This window comes from Cynara cardunculus (assembly GCF_001531365.2).
Source record: "Cynara cardunculus var. scolymus isolate 2C chromosome LG 3, CcrdV1, whole genome shotgun sequence".
Lineage (NCBI taxonomy): Eukaryota > Viridiplantae > Streptophyta > Magnoliopsida > Asterales > Asteraceae > Cynara > Cynara cardunculus.
Window position 1 is genome coordinate 9636083 of NC_037530.1, and position 25091 is coordinate 9661173.

The 25091-nt window shown below is 35.4% G+C and overlaps 3 protein-coding genes across 8 annotated transcripts; 2 read left to right on the forward strand and 1 right to left on the reverse strand.

The window, feature by feature from the left end:
- The first annotated feature begins 354 nt into the window (after nt 1-354).
- On the forward strand, nt 355-10181 carry LOC112509764 (nuclear transcription factor Y subunit B-1-like). Of its 4 annotated transcripts, none has more exons than XM_025114888.1 (7): nt 355-494; nt 646-867; nt 1385-1514; nt 2742-2747; nt 2869-2952; nt 3092-3156; nt 10052-10181. In XM_025114888.1, the coding sequence occupies exons 2-6, from the start codon at nt 647-649 to the stop codon at nt 3146-3148; spliced, it is 498 nt and encodes a 165-aa protein (XP_024970656.1). In that variant the 5' UTR covers nt 355-494; nt 646; the 3' UTR covers nt 3149-3156; nt 10052-10181. The 4 variants fall into 4 exon arrangements, with proteins under 4 accessions (XP_024970656.1, XP_024970655.1, XP_024970658.1 ...); XM_025114887.1 differs by having other exon boundaries at nt 10056-10181; XM_025114890.1 differs by lacking the exon at nt 355-494 and adding an exon at nt 561-572 and having other exon boundaries at nt 10056-10181.
- A 4422-nt stretch (nt 10182-14603) lies between these two features.
- On the forward strand, nt 14604-18506 carry LOC112510057 (vacuolar protein sorting-associated protein 9A-like). 3 transcript variants are annotated; one of them, XM_025115330.1, is made up of 3 exons: nt 14604-14692; nt 16907-17933; nt 18030-18506. In XM_025115330.1, the coding sequence occupies exons 2-3, from the start codon at nt 16952-16954 to the stop codon at nt 18377-18379; spliced, it is 1332 nt and encodes a 443-aa protein (XP_024971098.1). In that variant the 5' UTR covers nt 14604-14692; nt 16907-16951; the 3' UTR covers nt 18380-18506. The 3 variants fall into 3 exon arrangements, with proteins under 3 accessions (XP_024971098.1, XP_024971096.1, XP_024971097.1); XM_025115329.1 differs by adding an exon at nt 16523-16623 and having other exon boundaries at nt 14609-14692; nt 16907-18506; XM_025115328.1 differs by having other exon boundaries at nt 16907-18506.
- Nucleotides 18507-20071: 1565 nt separating this feature from the next.
- Nucleotides 20072-24699, reverse strand: LOC112508943. The gene is made up of 8 exons (XM_025113807.1): nt 24439-24699; nt 23185-23352; nt 22848-23060; nt 22395-22429; nt 22204-22299; nt 21949-22060; nt 21047-21567; nt 20072-20642 (listed from the first exon to the last, which is right to left on the reverse strand). The coding sequence occupies exons 1-8, from the start codon at nt 24557-24559 to the stop codon at nt 20163-20165; spliced, it is 1746 nt and encodes a 581-aa protein (XP_024969575.1). The 5' UTR covers nt 24560-24699; the 3' UTR covers nt 20072-20162.
- Between the last annotated feature and the right edge of the window lie 392 nt (nt 24700-25091).

The window sequence follows — 25091 nt, forward strand, 5'->3', positions numbered from 1 at the left end:
TAATTATATTTTAGATTTTTTATATTTAAAATTAGATGTTTATCATGTATTTGATTGTGTTTATCTGCAGTTGGTTATTCGAATTCAGATATGGAATGAAATCGGATAGGGATAAAATCTGGTTTAAGAGTTTTAAGTGTTTTTAAGAGTTTTAGCCAAATGTTTTATAATATAATATAGATAGTATAGATAATTAGAATAATTTTAAACTACGTCGGTTGGATCGTACATTTTTTGTTGAGAAAATAGAAAAAACACAAAAGTGTCTGTAAAAAGAACGAACGGTGTAGATAAAACGCAGCCATTAAAGCTCAAAGAATCTGTCTCTCCCGAGCTCTCAGATCTCCAACAATCCATCACAAAATCAAAACCATCTCTCTCTTTTCCAACGTCCGATCTCCATATATAACAACTCAATCAAATCTCTCCTTCTCTCTCTCGTTGCGCGCCAAATACGACTCTCTCTCTCTCTCTCTACCTTTCTCTCTCTAAAGGTATGTAAAACTCTCAAACTTGTGGAAATTTTTTACTGCAAATTTGGTGTATGGGAAGTAAACCCTAGAAGTTTGTAGGTTGTAGTTGTGATTCTTGAATTCTTGTGTTTTGTATGTTCATTGATGAGGCTAGGGTTTTTGTCGGTGATAGGATGGCGGATGGTCCTGGGAGTCCGGCCGGTGGGAGTCAAAGCGGCGGAGAGCGGAGTCCTCAGTCGAACTATAATATCAGAGAACAAGATAGGTTCCTTCCGATCGCTAATATAAGTCGTATTATGAAGAAGGCCTTGCCTACCAATGGGAAGATCGCCAAGGACGCCAAAGATACCGTTCAGGAATGCGTTTCTGAGTTCATTAGTTTCATCACTAGCGAGTATGTATGATATTTCCACACAAATTCACACTGATGCTGTTTAATGTTGAGTTCTGAATGTACCCTCTTGAAACTAACTAAAGATTAATACAAAGCGTAAATGTAACATGTCATTAGAACACTGGCAGTTATGCTCTGACGTAACTCATGATTGAGTGAGGAGCCATCATCATTTTGTTCAAAACAACAATCTTACTCAAATTGCTCTTTTAGTTCACAATAGTAGTCCTTTTTTTTAAGGTTTTGGCACATTGATGAAGGAAACCACTATACCAGCTGTAGATTTTATCTGATTATTACAATCATTCGTGTGCACTATCATCATAATAAAGCTCTTGTTTACATTGTTATATTTAAGGAAACATATCGTCTATGTTTCTTGCTTAGTTAATTGACTTCAACATTGTGGAACGGTTACGAATTTTTAGAGGACTTGCATTATTGAATGGAGGGAGTACGAATGAAATAAATTGATTGGAAATTTGGATTTTTTATTGTGTTTTAACTTTGTACGTAGGGCTAGTGACAAGTGTCAGAAAGAGAAGAGGAAGACAATTAACGGTGACGACTTGTTGTGGGCGATGGCTACATTAGGTTTCGAAGATTACATCGATCCACTCAAAGCTTACCTATCTAGGTACAGAGAGGTAATTGGTTTTGTGGTTGCCTTTTTAGCAACATGTGGTTTTTTATTCTCTTGTTGTGATAGCAACAGGCCTTGTAAATTTTCATTGTTTTTCTTGTTAAGCATATTGTGAGGGGAATGTAGGGTACCATGTATATTATCATACTTCGGTTAGTCTTTACACGCTGTTTTAATAAATATATGCTAGTGGAGCTATAACTTTTCTTTCTTTCTAATTGGGGTTTTGAGGTGGGATTAACTCATAAATTTTAGAGATGTTTCATGAGGTGGAACCACTGATGATGAAATTGATTATGCAAATAGAAATGAAGAAAAAGGGAATGGACCTGGAGAAATTACTTCCATTACATTGTTTGGTACAAAGTTTTGGAGCCAGAAAATCCATGAAGGGGCGTGAATTTACAAATTAATTATATAGGTTTTTGAGGGAGGGGGGACAACTGCACCTGTCAGTCATCTCCGGCTTCGTCATTGTTGGTACAGACAAGGAATCGACCCAATAAATTTTGGGGTGGAATGTAATATGCACATGACTTTAAATAATTATACCTGTGTTTTTTTGCTTGTGCACATTTCTCTGGAAAAATTGAGGATGAAAAACAGAATTGTTTCTCTTCATTGTCGGTGTTTCCTTCCTTTTCTTTTCATTTACGGAGAATCAAAATAATGGAATGGGAAAGAATCTTTGGGGCTTGGGCCCTTGTTTCTATTCTCAGAACTAACCCGCCTTAAAATTGTTTCTCATTCCATTTCTCTGGTTACTTTTCGCTCCTACCAAACACTCTTAATGTTCACAGTTTGAACTCAAATTACTTCACATGATCATCCATTATGCTTGATCAAATGGGTGTTATTCTTGTGAAATTTTTATGCAGGATATTTCCTATCTTACTAGAAAAATATACTTGAACACCGTATTTACTATGTCTAGTTGTAAGAATGAGTTTTAGATACTCGTGGAGAATATACTAATAGTGTTCTGGAGTGATTTACATGTCAATTCGAATAAATTGCTTTGATTCTACATTTTGAGCATACAGTTTACTTATTTGGAAATTGGAACTGGAGGGAGTATTATCTGTTACTGGGTGCAATGTTATTTTTACTTTTTCAATTTGCTATGTTTCTCTTGGTGTTTGTTTTGTCAATTTCTAAATGCTTTCTCTAACATACATGTCTTCGTCTCCTCTGGCTGTTGGATGCTTATATGGGACAATGATTCATGCAGTTAGAGGTGCGTGGCCCATCTTTGAGACCGTTGTCAATCAATTCATGTTAATATTAGTTTTAAGTACAAAGTTATTTTGATTAGTGCTAGACTTTTCATTGCTGACGTACTGTTTTGTTTTTGTTAGGGTGATACCAAGGGATCTGCTAGGGGTGGGGATGGATCTGGTAAGAAAGATACGATTGAATCTCAGCTTCCCCCAAATGCACAGGTGAGTCGAGTGATGTTCAGGCTTCATATCTTAACCTCCTGCAGGCTGTTTAGATAGTTGATCTTTCTGTATGAATATACTCTTATTTGGCTTTGCTGCTATCTTTTTTGTCTGTTTTCATTGTGGGATAAAATGGCAGTATACTCATCAAGGTTCTTTTACACAAGGCATGAACTTCCTGGATTCGCAAGTGTGAACTTTCAGGTTCTCTCTCTTTCTCCCTTCGGGCACATTTTGGACACTTTGAACATATCTCATTTACTGTTCTTCATGAGCTAGTAGTTAATAGTCTTTTTTATCTGGCCCATGAAAATAATAATAAGGTTTTTGAAATTTGAATGCTCATGACATGGTCTTTCAACTTTAAAGATTGAAAAAAATTCCAACTGTAGGTTTTTGAAATTTGAATGCTTATGACATGATCTTTCACATGTGTTATTTCTGGCCTTCTCGTTATACTTCTGTAGAAATGAAATGTTAATTATGCGGTCATCCATCATTTTTATTAAATGACATATACATTTACCTTTACTGCGATCCTAAAAGGAGATGTACCTTTCCCTTCCTTGATTGACAAAATGTATGAGATGAGCTGGAAATGATGTCACTCTTCTGTTTGAAATAAGTCATGCTTTCTTTTTGGGATACCTGAGCGGTTCAGTTATTGCTTTGGTTTTAGCTTTATCTGTGTAGCATCAATATTCCTGCCAAAATCATATTTTCACATGGTAATCTGTAATGTTTGCTTATTTTGGTCCCCTTCTCTAACTGTGTCCTTCACATTTCTGAAAATCGAAGTCTGGATTCTACTTCCTTGTGATCTTGAACAGTGGCAATTGCTCCTTAATTTAATGAACCCTCCCCCCCCCCTGCCCCTTCAACATGTTGCATGAGTCTGTAAAATATAGCATTTAAGGAATGCAATATAATTGTTACTTTGGTCAAGGTAAAAGCCCATGGTTCGTTTTTGCTAACATTGTGTATGCCTGGACGTCTGAATTTGCAACCTTGTTGTAATAAGCTAATACAAAACATTTAGAATAATATTGTATTTTGTTTTTCATGATATATATATATATATATGTATGTATATGTGTGTGTGTGTGCATGTGACCTGATTCTCCACCTAATGAGAAATGAATTGGACGGTTTTATAAAGATTTGTCTTTAAGGCAGTTTGGATGGAGTCGGCAAAAATAGCACAGTGAGGAGTTTTCTTCAAGGTTAAGGAAACTACTATTTTATTATATTTCAACTGATTACTTGTATCGAGTATAACTTTGTATACGTAGCTTAAGATTTAATATGAATACATATTTGCGATCTGCGGAAAATCCTTTAGTCATAGACATACTACTCTCATACCTTTCTTCGTATATACGATTTTTCGTAGTCTTATTTTGATCTTTTTGACATTTATAGTCTTCAATTCTCAACATATTTATATTCAAAGAGTCGACATTAATATGATATTTATATGATCTAGAAATGGTGTAAGTTTCCATTGTTGAAATCAAATAAATCAAACATAAAAACTTCTAATCTTTTTTCAATCCTTAAATCATCATTACAATCCTCATCATTGAATCTATATATATGTATGTATGTATGTATATGTATTGCAGACACATACATATATATACACACACACATATATATACATATATATATATATATATATATATTTATATGCATTATATATGGTATAACTTAAAAAATATTTATAACCATTGAATTCGCTAAAACCATGTACCAGTATTGAATTCAACTAATTAATAAAACTTTGTAGGGTTCGAATCTAAACATATCCTCGTGATTGCCATAAATCGTTGATCTCAAAATATATTAGTCGTATCACGTAAAATTTCACAAGACTAGAATTATTGTAAAAACGACAAAAATTATTTAAAAAAAGATAATAAAATAGTAGTATATATTTTTCAAACTTATCCTTCCGAGTTCTAAATAATAATCAACTAATAGTATTATGTTTTTATATTTATTCTTGTCGTATCCTGTTCGGTGTATCTTTTTGATACATGTGTTACAACTCATCCCCCGTACAAGAATTCCATCATCAGAAATCACATTTGACTTAATAGTTGCAAATATTTCATCCTCATTTCGGCTTTAGGCTCCATGGTCCTCCTTAAACCTTAATGAAACTGCCATTGTACTTTCACTGGAGGAATAGTAATAAACGTTAGGTTTTTACTTTTTCTATCCATTATCCTCCTAGGTTCTTCTACACAGCTTAATTGATCATTTACTGTTACATGATACATCTCAAGGGCTACTCGGATGTTTTTCAGCTAGACACCTTGTCAGGTTTGGCATGTGTCATGAATTTTTCAATCCTATTGGCAGCTTTAATCAATAAGCTACTTCATTGACTTTGGCTATAGTCTTGAGATCAACGTATCCTGGATTTAACTTGCCTCTTTTATCATATGTCCATATCTGACTATCGCCTTTCATTGTGATATCTTTAACACGTTCTATCACCGACCTAAAATTCTGAAGGTCGTTTTCTTTTATTAACATAACTTTTCTATCTTGGGCAATATGTCGTCTCTATTTGGTCTTTACAATCTTGTCCATTGTTTGCTGAACTATTTCTTCTGGTCCAACTAATTGTTTCTAACCAACATACTTGATGTTGCTTGGATAATCTGAGTGGTATTGTTGCCTTAACTACCACCAAAGTCTATCATACATGCTCTGATTATCTCTGCTAGATTCTGAATCGTTCGTTGACACTGCTTATTTGTTTGAGGATTATAAGTTGTACTCAAATTCAGATGAATACCCATCTTATTGAAACTTTATCCAAAATCTCTAGGTTAAATCAATTGTCTCTATGATATGATTGATAATGGCACATTGTGCCTCGTCGTGATCTCGTTTACTTATAGTTGGGCTAACTTCTCTATTGAATATAACTTCTTTAGGTAACAAGCATGTAGACTTTTTTAATCTATCTGACTATCATCAAATAGGATCATGCCCTTGCAACGTTTTTGGCAATCTGGTGACGAAGTCCATCGTCCATAAATCTTGCTTTTACACCGGGATCTCCAATTGTTGTATGCAACCAATTGGTCTTTGTTGTTTCATGTTAACTTGTAGGCATGTTAAACACTTTTCTACCTACTTTGCCTTTGATTTATTCATTACTTGCCACCAGTGGCCTTCTCTTATGCTGTTATACATCTTTTCGTTGTGCGGGTGCATCATGTACTTGGGACTTATATGTTTCATCCCGTATTGCATCTCTTACTACGTCTATCTTGCAAACCATACTTGATTTTTGAATCTCAGGATTCCTTTGGTACCCATCTTTAGTAACATGGGTTTGTCTAACCGTTCTTTCACTTCTTGGAGTGCTTTCTTCCATGCCTTCCAGTTTTGGTCCATCAAATATATCCTTACATGTGTTATCATGGCACAAACCCAAATCGGTTCTGCTCAAGGCATTAACAATTACGTTCACCCCTTGCCTGAATGGTAGGGTATATCACAATCATAATCTTATAATAACTTGATCCATTTTCGCTGTCTCATATTGAACTCTTTTTGGTTAGATAAGTACATCAAGCTATTTCATCCGTATAGGTAGTGTCTCCAAATCTCAAAGCGAACCTAACCGCTGGTAGCTTTATATTGTGCATAAAATATTTCGTGCTCTTTCTGTTGTGATGCAAAGGTAGGGATGAGATCGGTACCGGACAGGTACCGAACCGGTTGGTACCGAAATTTTTTGGGACTAAAAATGAGGACCGAAAACCAAACCATATGTACAAATTCATTATTGGTTCGGTTTTGGTTTCAGGACGGGAAATTCGGGACTAGGACCACTTAGGACCGAAAATTTAAAGTGGGTAAAGAAACAATCAGAACCACTCGCAAACATAATCTAAAACTTGTGGTATATATCGAGTTTCATCCATGGAGGAGCTGACTTTTTTGATGGTGATAGGTCGATTTCTTGATAATGTGATACTACCAATTTTTTTGATGGTGATACCCATTTTTTTATCAAAGTAATGGTTATGGAGAAGGGATGGATTATTTTAGGAGAAGATATGGATTAGTTTAAGAAATAGAGATGGAAATTGGAAAAGCCACATGACTATTGGATCACCCGGTTCGATTCCGGTATTTTTGGGAAATTCTCGGTACCGAATACTGATTTTGAAGTATTCTTGGGACCGAAAACCGAACCGATTATATGCACATGGTTCCAATTCCGTACGGTTTTGGTTCGGTCCCGGTTCGGTTCGTGAAAATGGTCCCCTAGCCTCATCCCTATGCAAAGGCTATCATCTTGTTCAGGTGCGCTTAGGCTCTGAGGCTCATAATGCTCAAGGTCTTGGGCTTTCATAATGCTCAAGGTCTTGGGCTTTTTTAAAGTACAGGCTAGGCGTATTCACGAGGCTCACTAAGGCCCTGCGCCTTGGCTGAGGCGCCTTGTGGACCTAGGCGCGCCTCATAAAGAGTTACTAAATACCAAATCGAACCCCAATATTGAATAAGCTTTTTCATCTTCTTATCTTCTAGACGTCTTAAAAAAGGGTTATTAAATAGATGATATAAGTCAAATCATAATACTAAAAACCTGGTTTTTACAACTTCAAGCCTTTTTCTCTATAAATACCCGGACCTTAAAACTTCTTCCTTATGGCTCATGCTTTAAACCCTTCTCTCTTCTGCCTCAATCGAAATACAGTTGGTTGCTGCATTGGAGGCTTGTACTTGCTACATATTTGAGTTGTATGTAGTTGTGTGTGTATATGTGTATATATATAACTTCTTTTATATAAGATGCGCCTCACATTCCCGAGGCCATGCCTCATGCCCAGACCCGGGGACCCCTTTGCGCCTAAGTGCGTCTTGAGCCTTTGACAACTTTGATCATCTTGTCTTGTTGCATCAAAACACATCCCAACACTTGCTTCAAGGCATCACTATACACCATGAAGCCTTCGGTTTCTTTTAGTTATCAGATTTCTGGTGCACTATTCAACATTTTTAGTGTTTTTGTAACGTTTCATCTTGCTTGCCCAATTCAGACTTGATAGCTTTATTTGTCGATGTTGTTGACGGGGTAGCTATCTTCGAAAAGTCTTGAATAGATCTCTCTAGTAGGATCTGACTAACCCAAGAAAACTTTGAACTTCCGATGCTGGTCTTGGAGGTTCCCGTTCCATCATTGCCTTAATTTTAGCTGGGTCCATCTTGATCTCATATGCATTCACAAAGTGACTTAGAAAATGTACCTCATGTACCCAAAAGTCACATTTTAAAATGTTAGCATAGAATTTTCCTTTCCTTGGCAACTCTAAGATTATTCTAAAATGTTGCTCATGCTTTTCTCGGTTCTTCGAGTAAATGAGACGTCCATCAATGAATACCATCACAAATAGATCTAAATATGGTATGCAAACTCTGTTCATTAGGAAAACCGTTTACCAAACGCTTACTCGGGTGAGCGCTTACTAAGTCACATTACCTCACCAGATGAATATGGTAAGGACCAAGAATCTTACTCGGTAAGAGCGAGACAAGGACCAAGAGTCTTACCCGGTAAGTGAGGACGACGATTCTTACCACGGTAAGCACTTACCGGGTAAATTGTTGCATGCAATGTTGTTTTGGTGGTCTAAAATCTTACCCAATATGTAAATAATAGTGTTAAATTTTATTGGTAAACACTTCCATGTAAGTATTTGGTAAACAGTCCCTAAGTTCATGAACATTACTGACACCTTGGTGAAACCAAACAACATCACCATTGTCCTAAATGTTGTTTTCGGTATATCATCTTTTGACATGTCTAACTAAATGGCATTTCAACCTCAATTTTCTAGGAGCTAAACAAATAGGTGGTCGATCAATGGCAATGGATACTTGTTATATGTGGTGATTATGTTCAACTAATGACAATCTACGCTGGCAATGGATACTTGTTATATGTGGTGATTATGTTCAACTAATGACAATCTACGCACATCTGAACTGTGCCGTATTTCTGCTTCACAAAGAGTATCTGAAAAGAGCTCAAGAGTATAAACCCTTTACCTATACACTATATGCTATTGCTGTACCTTCACAAAACCTATGCACATCCATATTGTGATTGCATGATGTCTTAAGATCTCATATACGCTATAGTGAACTAGACATGCCATTAAACTGGCACTTCCAGCTTGTGGAAGTTTGGACTTCACTTCAGTAGTTTTCTGGGTTAACCTGTCAAATGTCTAAAATACCCTTTCACTACGACACGATACAATAAATTCTTCTGAATGCTATCAAGTAGTATTTGTGACAAAAGACAAATAAGTAATTTCCATCTTGAAGAAGTCGTGACAAGTTATATGCGATTTCTAAGATAGAAAATATTTGCAATTTTCATTTAGCAAAGAAGTATATATATATATATATATATATATATATATATATATATATATATATATTTATGTATATGTATGTATATATAGGGGACTAATAAAATGAGAACTAATTAATTTGTGGTAACTGTGAGGTCTAATATGAGTCAATCATTTTATTATATTAATTGTATTACCTTAATTAAGAAAAAAGGGTGTATTAGTAATTTTTCTTAATATTTTTCAATAACGGTTATCAATCAAAGAGATTGATACTGTTTTCTTATTAATCAAACAAATTATGGAAGTTCATACACCATATCTTCAATTATGTGCAATCATTGCAAAAACAAGGTGAGGCATAATAGAATTATAATCAAATCCCCCATTTTTGATTCGTTTAAAAAGCTGCAAGCCTCTTATGTTCTTTGTAATCTCCGTGTATCACAGTTGTATTTATCAACTAGATCTGGTATCATAGTGTGTATCACAGTGTATTTTTGTCGTTATACGAAGTGTATCACAATATATTTTTGTTGTTTTACGAAATGTAACACAATATATATCAGGTAATGTTTTTTTACCAAGTATATCATACTGTGTTTTATCGTTATTTTATGAAGCGTATCACAGTGTGTGTGTGGATATGGATTGGTGTTTTATTTAGAAGCAGAGATGGTAACCCTGTGTTATATATTGAGTTTGTTGCAGGCAGGTAGGCAGGCAAAGGGTGGTGTTAAGCTAGGGAAGCAGGAGGTTGGGGTTCTTGTTTACTGATTTAAATTTCTGCGGTCAGTAAATAATGTTTAACACGACTTGTACTTTTTTTTTTCATCTAATATGGTATAGTCTTTTATATACTAGTGTTATATATATATATATATATATATATATATGTGCATGTATAAAGTTCATATTTGTTCATCTCCCCTCACTTAATTTTGTGTTTGTTTGTTGGCATAATGCGTTCTCTTTAAACTAACACATCAAAATTTAAATTTTGATATAAATATAAATGAAACATATTTGGTAACAAAAAGTCGATGAATCTCAAATGTTTAAATGTCTGTTTTCTTTTCTTTTGTAAATCAAGTTTATAATTTATGATCCTCATTTCAAAGTTTCTGATTTGTTAATATTTTACTCCAATAGCTTACTCAAAACTATCTTCAAAATGAAGAAAGTAAGAGAGATAATGGTTTTTTCTTCAAATATGGAGATCACCCTATAAATGATTATCATGTAAGAGCATCAATACGAATAAATGAATATTTAGAGAGAGAAATAATGTTTTAATAGATGAATGAAATATATTAATATTAAAATCAATGTTGGATTTTCTGAAATGATGAATTTGTGGGAGATGAATTTATCTGACTTTTGTCTTTGTGCTTTCAAAAGGGAAAAGTCTAAAAAAACCCAATGGATTTTACTCTTTGGAATGATTAAATCTTTGGATAATTTTTTGGAACAAATAAACCATTAGACATTCTAAAACCTGTTAAATAAATCCTTAGACTTTTTAGAATTTGTTAAATAGATCCTTATTTRTTTAAAATGTAACMYGTGACCTGAAGARTAGGTAAACTCAAATTAAAAAAAAAAAAAACCCCTAATATCCTAAAAATGATGACTCCCAGCTCACTCATCGTCTCCCTCTCGTCTCCACACCACCGTGACCACTCATCTCCTCCCTCTCGTGACCACCGCTCCCTCCCGTCTCCTTCTCCCTCACACACCGTCGTCTCCCTCTCGTCCCCACACCACCGTGACCACTCATCTCCTCCCTCTCGTGACCACCGCTCCCTCCCGTCTCCTTCTCCCTCACACACCGTCGTCTCCCTCTCGTCCCCACACCACCGTGACCACCGTGACCACTCATCTCCTCCCTCTCGTGACCACCGCTCCCTCACGTCTCCTTCTCCCTCACACACCGTTGTTTCCCTCGCCCGCACCACTGCCACACCACCGCCGCACCACCCCCGATCACCAGGTTGGCTTCCCCTTATGTCTGGAATCACGAGTGTCGCTCTTAGGTATCTTGCCACTACTACTGCATCAGTAACCTGAGGTTTACAATCACCATGGTTAAGATTTGATGAAACACAAAAGATAGATAAAAGGTTGCAATACATGATTTTGACATAAGAAACAGAATGAAATGTGTTGATTTCTTTTGTTTCTTTTCCTTCCCCTTTCTTCCTCTCTCTGTGCAGACTTCATTAACTCAATTTTGTGAAACCAACACAATTTATTTGTAAGGAAATCCCACCACTCATTTACCATTCCAGATGAAATTAGAGGGAAACCAGGGTAAGGAACAAGGTAATTAAGACAGAAATAGAAGCAAAGGTAGCAGGTGTAGGTTTGGACTTTTATCAAATACCTGGGAGACATGGTATTCGGGTCCGTTGGTTAATGAGAAAGTGACAAATCCTTTAGATTCTTCTACCTCTTTTATAAGATTTCAAAGAAAGTAACGTTAGAAATAGACATCAATGAAAATGTTTAGATTAGTTTTAGATAGCGTGTAGCACTGACCCAAATCTGGTGTAGACCAGCAAGGCTTGAGAGCAGTATCTTCCTCCTTCCAAGGATCATCGCCAGCCGAATCAAATGCGAGGCTTTTCTCTGAATCCTTAACACTTTGGGTGGATCCAACATGGTTGACCTATATGAAAGGTATTAGTAATGTGTATCTGAATTTTGATGGTAAAATAAATGAGGGTTTGAAATGGGCCTATAATTAAAACAGGACCAATTCCAATTATGGTTGGAGATTCAACGTGAGATAAAGAAAATGAAAGATTGCAGAGTGAAGAAGAAGAAGCATACATGATGAGAAACAGGAGCGTCAAAGTGTTCACGCTTAATCATGTTGCCAAGCATTAGATTGTAACTATTTTATCGTTCAAAAAATATTTATGGACTTAATCGTTCAAAATATGAAAATTCATTGGTTTTTTCGGATCTTTTCCACTAGCAAAATGTATTTAACAGATTTTAGAAAGTCCAATGACTTATTTAACAGGTTTTGTAAAGTCCAATGACTTATTTAACAGGTTTTAGAATGTCCAAGGATTTATTTGTTTCAAAAAATTGTCCAAGGACTTAATCGTTCCAAAGAGTAAAGTCCATCGAGTTTTTTTGGACTTTTCCCCTTTCAAAACTACAATTTTATTTCTTGTGTTATGTAATTTATTGTTATTTTCGTTCTTTAAACTGGCTCCATTAGTGGTTTGTCGTTAAATAGGGACTGAAACAACATGAAAAAAAAACAACGAATTGTAAAATATTGGGATGAAATCCGTAATTTTAGAAGCACGACAACAAAAATAGCAATTTTGTTTACTACTATACTCTATTTTTATTAAGTTTTTAAATGACGTGAGTTGTGGCATGACGACAATGTCAAGTCTAAGTGTTATGAGTTACAACATGGCCATGTCGTTTTTCAAGGCATGTCTTAAAGCGACATATGTATAAACATATACATGTAGATGTATGCTCTGTCTGTTAGTGTTTTGAATAGTTTCATAGACAATTTGAATGCATTTAAAACAATAAACTTAAAAAAGAAAAGAAGAACCATTTATATCGAATTTATCAAATTATAAGAAAATGATATCGAGAGTCTAAAATTGGGATGAAATCATTTGAGTATTATGTTTTGTTTTTAATGTTTATATAAGTATTAGGTCTCATATATAATTATCATTTACCCTTCAAATTATATGTTTAAAAAAAAGTATAAAAAAACATGTCTTACAAAATAATACGTCAAATCATATCATAAGAGCATCTCCCATGGAGGTTTTAATAAGAACCTTCTTTTTTGCACTTTTTGTTGCCACGTCATTTTCAACTAGTGATGGCCAAACCGGCCCAGGACCAGCCCAGCCCGGCCCGGCACAGGACTAGTAAGGACCGAAATCTGGGACCGGTTATAGATTTGGGGTGTTTTGCAGGATCGGGACCGGTTATGGACCGACCCGGCCCGATTTTTCAAAAACAGAGTTTTTTTTTTTTTKTAAAATATAACCGTTATTTTTCAAAAAACTAGCCATTTTTTGCCCTTTTTTTGTATTTTTTGCTTTCTAAACACTATATATAAGTGTCTTGGTTGAAGGATTTTCATACCAAGTTCTTGATTCGCAAAAACGCAAAAAATACGTTCACAATTGTCGGTTTCTCGCTATATTTTGTAAGACAATGTAAGTTTAATTATAATAAAATGCATTTTTAAAGTGTATTTGAGTGACCCAATTACAAATTTTATAATGTATTAAAAATATATATCATTAAAAAAATAAACATAAAAGATAATATTTTTTAATGACCGGGGCCGGTTGGGACCGGCGGCCCATAACCGGTTACGATAAAGCTTGACTGGGCTCAACTTTTGGTTATGACCGGTTATGAGAAATCTTGAGACCGGTTGGGACCGGCCCGGCCTGGGACCTATTTTTGGCCATCACTACATTCAACTCATCAAATTAAGAACTCACATAAAAGTCCACAATGATAGTTCTTATAACCTCCTTTTTGTGGAAACCTCCTCTTGAGTTACTTAAAAACCAATAACCGTAGTTTCAAGAACAAAAAGAAGTGGTAATATTAATAATTATAAAGTCAATACAATATGTAAAAAAACTAGGAAATTATTACTTCATGGTAAAAACTAAAGTTTATTTGTATAAGAACGTAAAGAGGATAAGGTTCTTATAAAGAAGTCTCCACAAAGATAGTTCTGACAAGTCACTTCACTTTTTGCTTATAAGAACGTTGCACTGGAGATGCTTTATAAACGCCATAATGCATTACAACGTAAGTCGAGCCACAAAAGTTAACGTGACGACGAAGCCAAACCTTGACGTCATAACATGCCATAGCGAACCACAAGGGTGGTGTCTGATTGGTTTGAGCTTGGCTCCAAATATCAAAAGTACCAGGAGGTCCAAATTCAAATCCAATGAGGAATAAAAATCCCCTTGTGGCTACGGAGGTTCAAATACGGTGACTTCAGACTATCTACAAAATAGATGATCGTTTTGAAATTAGTCAGCTTGTATAACGAGTTAGATATCCAGGTTAATAAAAAAACATCTCATGGCAAGTAATGTATATCACAAAGTAAAATTTGTTGGATTTATTGGTTGGTGGGAATATTATAAAAAAGAATATTTGAGGGACTGCGATGTAAATATAAAACCTTCCAACTTCCCCACATGAGTATTGGGATCTTGGTTGGGTTTGGTCATCTTCTTCCCTAATCGCTCGTTAGGGTTTACAATTTGTAATCAGAATTCTGCTAAACTCTCCGAGCATCCTTGCTCACGAATCATAAGGTAACATCTAAGAACGTCAGCATATTCTTCGTCGATTTTGTTGTACTATTGCTTGTTCGAATCAATATATTTTACAGCATTGTTCTTCGAGCTATGGATTCTGCTTGTATTTTTATGGTTATCCGTTTGTGTACAATCATACCGTAAGGTAGATGCATGCTATCAATTGAATTGTTTGTATTCAGTCATTATTATTGGTATCCATTTATATACAATTTAAGTGGGGACGGTATACATCTTTGTTTTTTTTTTGGAATTTATACTTCAATATTTAGGGTTTTTTCGCATTATTTGGTTGGTTTTTTAGGCAGAAAACACAATTCTGTTGATTTTTGCTTTATTTTTCGTTCGTTTAGTCCAGTTAACATTTAGGTTTTGGGAACCTGGTTGTGTTGTGATTGAAGAAATAAAGATGTGGAGTTTTGTTTACTTGATATCAGTGGAGAAGCGAAATGGCAGGGGAGAATGAATGAAAATGGTATAAACAAATGGAACATTAGGTTATTCAGATATTGCCTTTTCAGTTTTATGAAATTTAGATGCAATTTAAGATGATTACAAAACATTGACATAGTTAAATACTTCAAACTCTGACTTCTTAATTCTTGTGATTACCATATGGATTTCCGATATATCTCCAGTTTTCAACGCACTCGGTAAAAGAACTTAATTGTTGATATATTATGTATAAATAAGGTGTCAATTTGGAGTAACTAAAGTATGGCTATTATGGACTCACTCAGATAGACATATCTTCTAGACCATACATACTACACACATCGTAATTATCTATAAACTATATATCTTGAGGCAACACTGGTAATGCAAATCATAGTAGTGTTTATCAACTTGAGCTTTTATTGCTTATTTATAGAATTATAGTTGTTATTATATGGATATGTTAGTAGCAGGTCAAAATTGTAGTCTGTTCTGGTCTTCTTAAGTTATATTTATCTTGGAGAACAATAGCTTAGGCGTCAAAGCTCAATAAAAATCCGTTGTTATACATTTTTAAAACTGTATGTCTTTTTCATCGTGGATGTTTATAATATCTTGGACTGGAGTAATTAGTTAGAGGCATGGACACAAAATGCAATAATTGCATTAATTATTCGGTTGTAGAAAGAATTTTCTTCAGCATACATCCTCTAATGCAGAGGTTGGTTCCAAAAGTTTGTCTGTAAGAAACAAGTAATTAGTTTGCCCACCCCCTTTCATTTTTTTGCTTATATTCTTCTTCAGTAGTTATTCTTTGACAGTTACATTTGTTGCCTCAAATCTGCCATCTATTGATGGCTTAAAAATGGAAGTAGTTTGGAACCAATGATAAATTTTCCTCCTGGGCTCACATTCATGGTTTAATAAATTTTTAAAAGCTTAATTTTCTTCCCATTTGGTTTATTGTATCGTTATGACCCAAGCAAAAGTTAAAATGGGGCAAGATACACACTTAGTCCTATAGTTATTTGCTTGTGGTATACAGTGGTAAGTTAACCGAATTTTGGTGGACTTCTTTAATGTCTTACTTTGCTTCTGGCACCAGGAACTTTGTGCAGACATCTTGAATCATGAACTGTAATTTCGTCAAGAAAAGACCGATTTACCTTTAAGGAAACATCATTGATGAGGCCAAAACTGGAAATGCTGTTAAAATTTACTTATTCTTTAGGAAATAAACAACTACATATTAGCTATTGCTACTCATTTACTTGATTCTCAGTAAGAATTGCATCTGTTTCCAGCTAGATTCTTTGGCTGATCCAGAAGAAAATTGCTGCTGTTATGCTTAAGATGGTTATGGATATACTAATTTCTATATTTCTTATTAAGGGTGTGTATGGTACACAGACAAGACTAAACTACAGGGGAGAGTGAGGTGGACAGGTGAAAGAATTGTGGAAGGTTTCAGGGTTTTACTTTGACATTGGTAGGTTAGTAATTTATCACTCTTGTTCCATCTTCCTGGTTTTTGTTCCACCTAATTTTGTGGGATAAAAAAATGCATCTGTCCCATTCAGTCTCGTCATGTACCAGTCTTATGTTGCGGCAAACGTGGTACCATTCGTCATGTCCCGTTCTGTCCGGCGTACCAAATGCACTCTGGTTTTGTTTGTATACTGCTAACGTTTTTGAATCATGCAATTTTACAAACATATGCTTCTCATCCAAATATCATCTGATAAAATTTCGGCGCTAAATTATATTTTGTTGCAGGATGATGGGTTGATTTTGTTGGTTTCAATATTAGTGGTTATATTTATGGAGAACTCCGAAGCATCCATTTCATCTACAGCAACTCGCACATGGCACGACTTTTTGGAGCGTATGCGACAACCTTCCGCTACAGAATTTGTAAAATCCATTAAAAGTTTTATCGTGTCGTTCTCAAACAATGCTCCTGATCCGGAAAGAGACAGTGCGTCCATACAGGAGTTTCTCGGCAATATGGAAGCCGCTTTCCGGGCCCATCCATTATGGGCAGGCCGCACTGAAGAAGAGTTGGATAATGCCGGTGAAGGCCTGGAAAAGTACATAATGACAAAGTTATTCAATCGTGTGTTCGCTTCACACCCAGATGACATCAAAATCGACAACGAACTTCATCAGAAATCAGCTTTAATCCAGCAATTTATCCGGCCCGAGCACTTAGAGATTCGACAAATTTACGAAAATGAAACATCATGGTTACTCGCCCAGAAAGAACTTCAAAAAATCAACGTCTACAAATCACCACGAGATAAACTGGCGTGCATTCTCAATTGTTGCAAGATCATCAGTAACTTACTGCTTAACGCTGCGATTAATGCCAATCAAAATCCACCTGGGGCCGATGATTTTCTTCCGGTTCTGATCTACATTACCATCAAAGCAAATCCGCCTCAATTGCACTCAAACTTGTCTTATATTCAACGGTACAGGTGCAAATCTCGATTAGTTGGAGAATCAGCCTATATTTTCACCAATATGCTATCTGCCGAATCCTTCATCTTGAGCATAAACGCTGAATCGTTGTCGATGAATGAAACCGAGTTCACGAAGAATATGGAATCTGCTCAACTCATTTCGGGCCTTTCCAGCGAGACTCAAAGTGAAACGGTATCAAATTCGAAGTTGAAAGAAGTTCCATCAGTTTCAGATTTGGAGAATAAAGGGGCAGCGGTGATTGTGGCAGAGGAAAACGTAAGCGAAAAGTTCGACAACTTTCCGTACTTGTACTCGAAAGCTGAAGATTTGACAATAGGTAATGTAGAAGAGTTGTTAAATGGTTATAAGCAACTTGTGTTCAAGTATGTTTGTCTTGCTAAAGGGTTGGGTGTTCCGGTGTGGTGGCACCAAGCTCAGGGAACCCGAACTGGCGGTGAAGCTGCAGGGGATCTTGGTAAAATAGATGGTGATGAGGAAGGGTTGGGTGTTCCGGCACGGCTGTCGGCGGAAATTGGTGGCGGAAGTGGGGTGGCATTGGAAGGTAAGGAGAGCATGGAGCTTAATGGTGATGATGTTGGTGGTGGGAAAGAGTTGGGTGGTCCGGAGCCGCCACTCGAATCATCGGAAGCCGGAATTGCGGTGCATTCACCGGAGGCTAAGGGGGATGTGGTGGTGGATGATGAGCAGAAGGTGGAGGACGTTAGAGTAGAAGGTGGTCGGAATGATGAATCGACGGTGGCCGGAAAGTATATGGAGAGATGAATTCTATAGATTCCATTTTTGTTTTGTGGGTTGGATCTGCATTTATATTTGTTTATTTATTGTATCTTTTGCTCATATTCTGTTTTTTTAGTACCATCTTTTGGAGAGAATAAGGAAAATTTTGTTATTTCATATAAATTATATAATTTTTTTTCCTAAACTAGAAGGATACTCGTGTAATGTAACGATATATATCTTGATTTTAATGTTTTATTTTGTTTATTTTTTTTATCGATATAATACAGTTTATATGTGGCTTTTAGAAAACGATGATATTTTTATTTTTAAATGAAATGTAAATTTGAAAAAAAAAAGGTATCAATATTGGTATATCATTAATTATTTAAAAGTTTTTGTTTTTCGTATAATTTCTTTTATTTAATTTTTTATTATAATTTAATTTAGATCTAATAATAAAGTAATTTATTTTTGTTTAATAATATAATTTTTATAAAGATGATAATTAAGTATTATGTTAAAACTCAATGATTATTCTAATTATATTTTAAATTTATATACTTAAAATGAGATTTTTATCTTGTATTTGATTATGTTTATTTACAGTTAGTTACACGAATTCAAAAATAGAGTTTTAATAAGTTGTACTTACGCACAATTTAATTGTGATATTGAATTTTAGGTAATATGCATCAATAAACAATATTATATGTATAAAAATGATTTTAAGAGTTTTGTCAAATTCTTTATAATATAATGTAAATAAATAAATCATTGAACTTCTAGAAATGTTACTGGAAAAGTTTTTGAAAGCAAAAAAAAACCTGAATTAGTTTTAATATTCCCCCTTGCTATCTTATCATTGTCGGCTCTCTGTCTCTGTTGTTGGTTCCTGTCATCGATCTCCCTCTTTTTGATAGGTATTTTTTTTGTTTTTCCACTCTCCTACTTTTTGTATATGGTTATACATATTCTATCAAAACTGTTGTAAAAAGGGAGAATCGAAAGGCAAACAAATTAAAAAGATGGAGTTTGATGGCATGGCCAACGGCAACGATGAACCGTATGGAAAACAGATGATGATGGGGGTGGCGAGGGGTAGCAAAGGGAGTAATGTCGCATGGTGCAAGGGGTTTGATTGATGTAGAATTTGGGAACAATAAAACTGATTTATATTTAACTAATATTTAAAACTTCAAATGATTTAATTAAACAAAAAAATGTCCATGAATTTAATCATTTGAAATGATAAAGTTAAACTTATTCAAAATCAAAAGTTTGTTGGGTATTTTGGACTGTTCCCTTTTTTACAAATTTACCATTTATATATGTTTTGACGATATTAAATTGATAGGTAATTTTGTAAAAACTGTTCAAGAGTTTTACTTTTTTTCCAATCGCACATTTGGAAGAAAACACATAACTTATTTTCCTTACTAAAAAGTTTTACTTGTGATATTGAACAAGATTTCTTTAGTGTGTATATATATATATATATATATAACAAAATTATTGTAAGTTCAGACTAAGCAAAGACATGATTCTAACATAACACAAACAAACTTTCATTCAATCAATTGCAGGAATCTGAACACTATGCAAATATGAAAAAGTCAAAACATCAAAATGTAACCAATTATGTTGATGGGAAAAAAAGGCAGAAAAATAACCTAAGATATGACCCAACATATCACAAATAAAAAGTTCTAAATGCTAAGTTAAACTTCAAACTCTGCAAGCAAAACCATGATATTATTTGCTGTAAATGAGGCATAAAGATATAGCAAAATTCATGAATCAGAATAACCAAGATATTAATGCAATTCTATTGCTTACCAAATGTCTTCTCAATCAATGGAGTTCTTGAGCAATGATGAGGAGTTCCAGGAACAGAAAGTTGGCCATGAACTTTGACTTCTGAAACCACATCCCTATCAACAAGATCAATCACCTCCAACTCCCTGCTTAAACCATTCACTTCATCTTCAAAGCTATACACATTCTCCTTTTGGCTTTCCTCTACTTGCTTTTTCTTCATACCTTCATCTTTCATCTTCATTTTCTTCTTTCGTATATCTTTCGCTATCTGCCCATCTGCCTTCACCTTGCTATAACTCGGACTAACTTTCCTTCCATCATGTTCCCCATTGGAACTTTTTCTCACTTTTGAGCAGATCTCGGTGGAAACACAAGGAGAAAGATTAGACGACCGCAATTTGTTTAATCTGTTTTCGTTAGGCGAAGGACTCTGTCCCCCAAATTCGACTTGTGTAATTCTTCTCAAGCTTGGCTGCAAAGGTTGCTCCTGTGAGCACAAGATTTATAGAAAAAGGTATTTAGTGTATACACAGAAGGTTGCCTTAGTTCCTATATGATGTAACAAAGATTTTTTTTGAATGTAACAAAGATTCAAAATTTCTTACTTTTTTACTCATTTGACCTGTTGGTCTTGTAACGTTTGATGACGTGGAGGTTAAGTTTCACTTATTGCTACCCTTTTGTAAGTGGGTATCCACGTTATTGAATGCTACAAGATCATCAGGTTTACGGTCAAAATGGGTACAAAGTACGAAGATCAAAGATTTGAAACTTCGCTGCATCAAGTAAGGAAAAAAAAATTCTTCGTTACACTAAATAGGAACTAGTTGTCGCATTTTGTGCTATATTACATGTAAAGAAGTCAAAAGAAACTAGAATGGGATGTATAACCTCATCAAAGAATCCAATCTTTGGGGATGGCATTCTAAGACCTGAAGATTTGATCTTTCTTTTTTGTCCACCAGAAGATGGGGTAGTTCCTATGGATGCTCTTGTGGCATATTCACTAGCAAACTTTCTTTCCTCCGATTTATGGGAAGGGGTAAGCGGATTATTCTGAAAATCTGATGCCAGCATGGCATCGTGAGAACTACTAGCAGAATTTTGATGAGTAGTAGAAGTTGAAGATAAAGGTCCCGAGACACATCCATCAATAGAGCTAGCAGGAGATGTGCCAGGAGAACAGATAGATGTCAATGAAAAATGGACCGATGAAGGGGAAGCAGGTAGTTTCGTGTTTCTGGGGTTGATTTTCCTTCTAAGAGGCTTGGAGGATGAAGCACTAGAAGAGGAATCGTATGAGCGATGAACTTTTGAGTCCTTTTCAGTAGTTGGAGAAGTAAAAGAAGTTGACTTAGGAAGACCAGACAAGTCTCCCCATCGAGACCTCTTGGATGCTGTCAAATCTGGGACTGTATAAAATAGAACAGATTCAGTGTCAGATGAACCAAATCCTCATTGAATTTTATTTTTCCAGTTAAGCCCATGTTTGGCAACCATAAGCTAGCTTATTTTTTGAACTTATTTAAAAAGCTGCATTTCCCATTGGGTAAGTCATAAACTAGCTTTTCGAAATGCTACTCGAAGTAGTTTTTCAATAAGCTTCAGGGGCTTTTTTCCAATTATGCCCCTAATACTTTTTTAATTAATTTTTCAGCATGTCCTTTTAGGTCATTTACATTGTCATCTAGCGTATCAACTAGTTTGTAAAGCTAGCAGCGAGTTTTTCAGTTAGTTTGCCAAACATAGCCTAAATAAACATATATGACTGATTTATCATTTTGAAACCATACCCAATCCAGCCTTTCTGGTTTTGTTTTCCATTTTCATGTCATCTGATCCTTCAATGGCTGCCTTAGTAGTCTGTCTAGATGAGATGAGTTTTGATTGGCTTGACACCTTGTCCTATTTCATCGCAGCAGTACACATGGTGTCAATTCATACCCCATATATAAGTACCACAATCATCTTTATGATACCAATCATAAAATGAGATCATATTGCCAACACATTATCAAGAAAAGCTGGTTGTTGAGATAGATGCATGCCTGTATAATTTGGGGGTCGGTGATACTGGTCTTTGTCATACCCTTTGATCCTTGTGGATTGAGGCTCTGGCTCTTCGGAGCTCGAAGTGATTTCACCTTACATTTTGCAGATGGGAATTCTTTATTTTTTGGTTTTATAAGAAAAAGAGAGAAAAACCAAGTGAATGATGACCATTGGTGAATATACACACCTTGTTTTGAGAGCAAATATTCGTCTTATTGCTGGCTGAAAAGAAGCAAGTACATTTACAAATCTCAGTTCTATAAAGAATATGAACAAAGACCAAAGGGCCTTTGGCCTAGCGGTATCATAGTCTTTGGCCTCCTAGGAGGTCAGGAGTTCAAATCTCACCAAAGATGAGGAGGGTGTGTGAGTTTATTTGTTTTGCATTTGCCGTATATAAATATTATATACTTCAAAAAGAAAAAGAATATGACCAAAGATGGTGTTTAAATTGAAGATGTAGGCACGCAACTGAACAACTAAACCAAACGAACCCAATATATCTCATCTTGAGGTGGGGTATGGGAAGGGTAAGATGTAGGCAGACCTGACCATGTAGGCAGACCTGACCTCTATCCCAAAGAGTAAAGCAGTTGTTCTTAGGTATGCAATTGATGTAGTCGTAATCTTTAGTACTTACAGAGTGCATTTGGTTGGCCGAATTCTGATCCACCAATGTTGGTTGCAACTTTGGATCTTTTGCTGAGTTTGTGGATATTATTAGGCTTTACATATTTGAAAAGATCGCTTTCTAAAGTCTCCAGATAGAATCCATTACCATCTGATGGTTGATTAGATTCAGCTCTCTTGAAGCCTTTATTTATCATAAACAACTCTTCAGGATTCAACACACCTGCATACATGTATGTGTCAAACACATCTACTACATCTTTACCATTTAACATGAATCACAGAAGAAGAGATGCAGCTTGACATTTAACTTCATAACAAATTGCAAAGCTTGCTATCAAGAATACCTGCACTAGTGAAGAAGGCACTATCCCAAGCTAAGCTTTTACGCAAGAAGCTCGGTCTTCTTGGTTCCATGGATTCAGATTGAACATGATCAATCCGCTCTACTACTTGTGAATTTGCACCTCCAAATAGCTTGGTATGATCAAATCCATTCACGTCATCAAAACTTACTGCAAGAAAAGTTCCCCCCAAGTTTCAACAAACGAAACTAATAATACTATGCAACAAAAGCCTGATACTCAACATCACTGCAATGCTGCAATCCATTGCCCCAATTTCTTGGCACTGAGTTCCTCAAGAAAACATAGAGACCCAAAGGGGCTGTTTCTTTAGAGCTTAATGATATGCAGGGGCGGAGCCAGAATTTGGATTGAGGGTGATCTCTTAAAGTTTATACTAATTAGTGAACTAAAGAAATCTAATTTGGTTCAATGTTGTAGATATATATATTTTAAAAACCATAAAGATACATTAGGGAAAGATGTGGTTAGAACTCGAACCCTAAGACTCCAATTCGTTATAGCACTACTCTTGGCCTCCCTCAAACAACATTCTCAAAGCAAAGTACATTGAAAATATCGAAACCAAATATAGTACATTGAAAAAAAACTGACTAAATTGGAAAAGCTAATTCAATGTATTCAGTCTTGATTAAAATGGTTTCCAAAACCCTTGTTCTTTTCAAATCTCAAAGCTTATTTCTCTTGTTTGTTATTTAAATTAAATAGACATGTGATGAAGGAGAGTAGAAAGCCCAAGCTTTCAACTACAATTCTACTGAATAGCTATGTAATTTTCCCCACAAAGTTGAGGGTGGTCCCTGGCTTACCCTGGGCCAAGAGTGGCTTTGTCACTGATGATATGTAGAGCTTATTCTTCGGCCATATATGCTCGTTTGTTTGCGGCTTAATAATTAAGCCATCAGAAATTCAGAATGGTGGTGAAATGGTAATTTCTACCATCCAAACTAGTTATTCAGCACACATAACAAACAACAATTTATCTTATAATTTATATAAACAGCTTACTCCGTACAATCCATACGGGATTTAATAGAAAAAACAAACAAAAACATTTATACTTGATTTCCCTCCAAAACAAGAACAAAAAGGCAATAACTCGAAGTTACTGAAACAAAATTATCCGAATCCAAAGAAAATGAAACCGATGTAAAAGAAAGGCAAAAGAAAATCAACAGCAAGTGCAGGCACACAGATACGAACTGGAATCCTATCAAGAAGAAGATGATTGGCAACCTGAAAGTCGAAGATCTTCGAGAGAATCGCGAAAAGGAAACGCGATTAAGTAATCATCTTCCTCCGAGAAATCTATGAGTTGCAGGTTATCCTCTTCAATACCATTCGTCTCGCAAGTCATTGTTGCCCTAAATAAGTCAGTTCAACTGAATTTTTAAAGAACACAGCTCGATTGAGACGACGAAGAACAAATGCAAAAAGAGATGAAATTGAAAGAAGATGAAGAAATGGAATTTCCAAAACCATTGAATTGAAAACGTAATCAATCACAGAATCATCAGTTGTTCTTGACCAAATCAAGATTAAATTTGGATTTATTACCAAAAATACGATTTATTGCCAAATATTTGGAATTTGGAAAATGGTGGACAAAGAAACTGCAGTGATAGAGGGAAAATCAGGTACTATTCGGTCACGGGCAGTTTGATGTTTAGCCAATCATATTGTGCCATTTTGCGGTGGGTTTATCTACGTGGACCAATGACAGTCGACCGTCACAATCGGAGAACTTGTTCCTTGAACAGGTTATCTTTAGGACACGCTCCTGTGTAAAATATAGGTAGCGCTTTGTAACAGGCGGGAAATCTTGGAATATTTAATTATTATTTTTATAAAATAATATTTTAATTTATTTTATAAGAAAAAATTGTAGT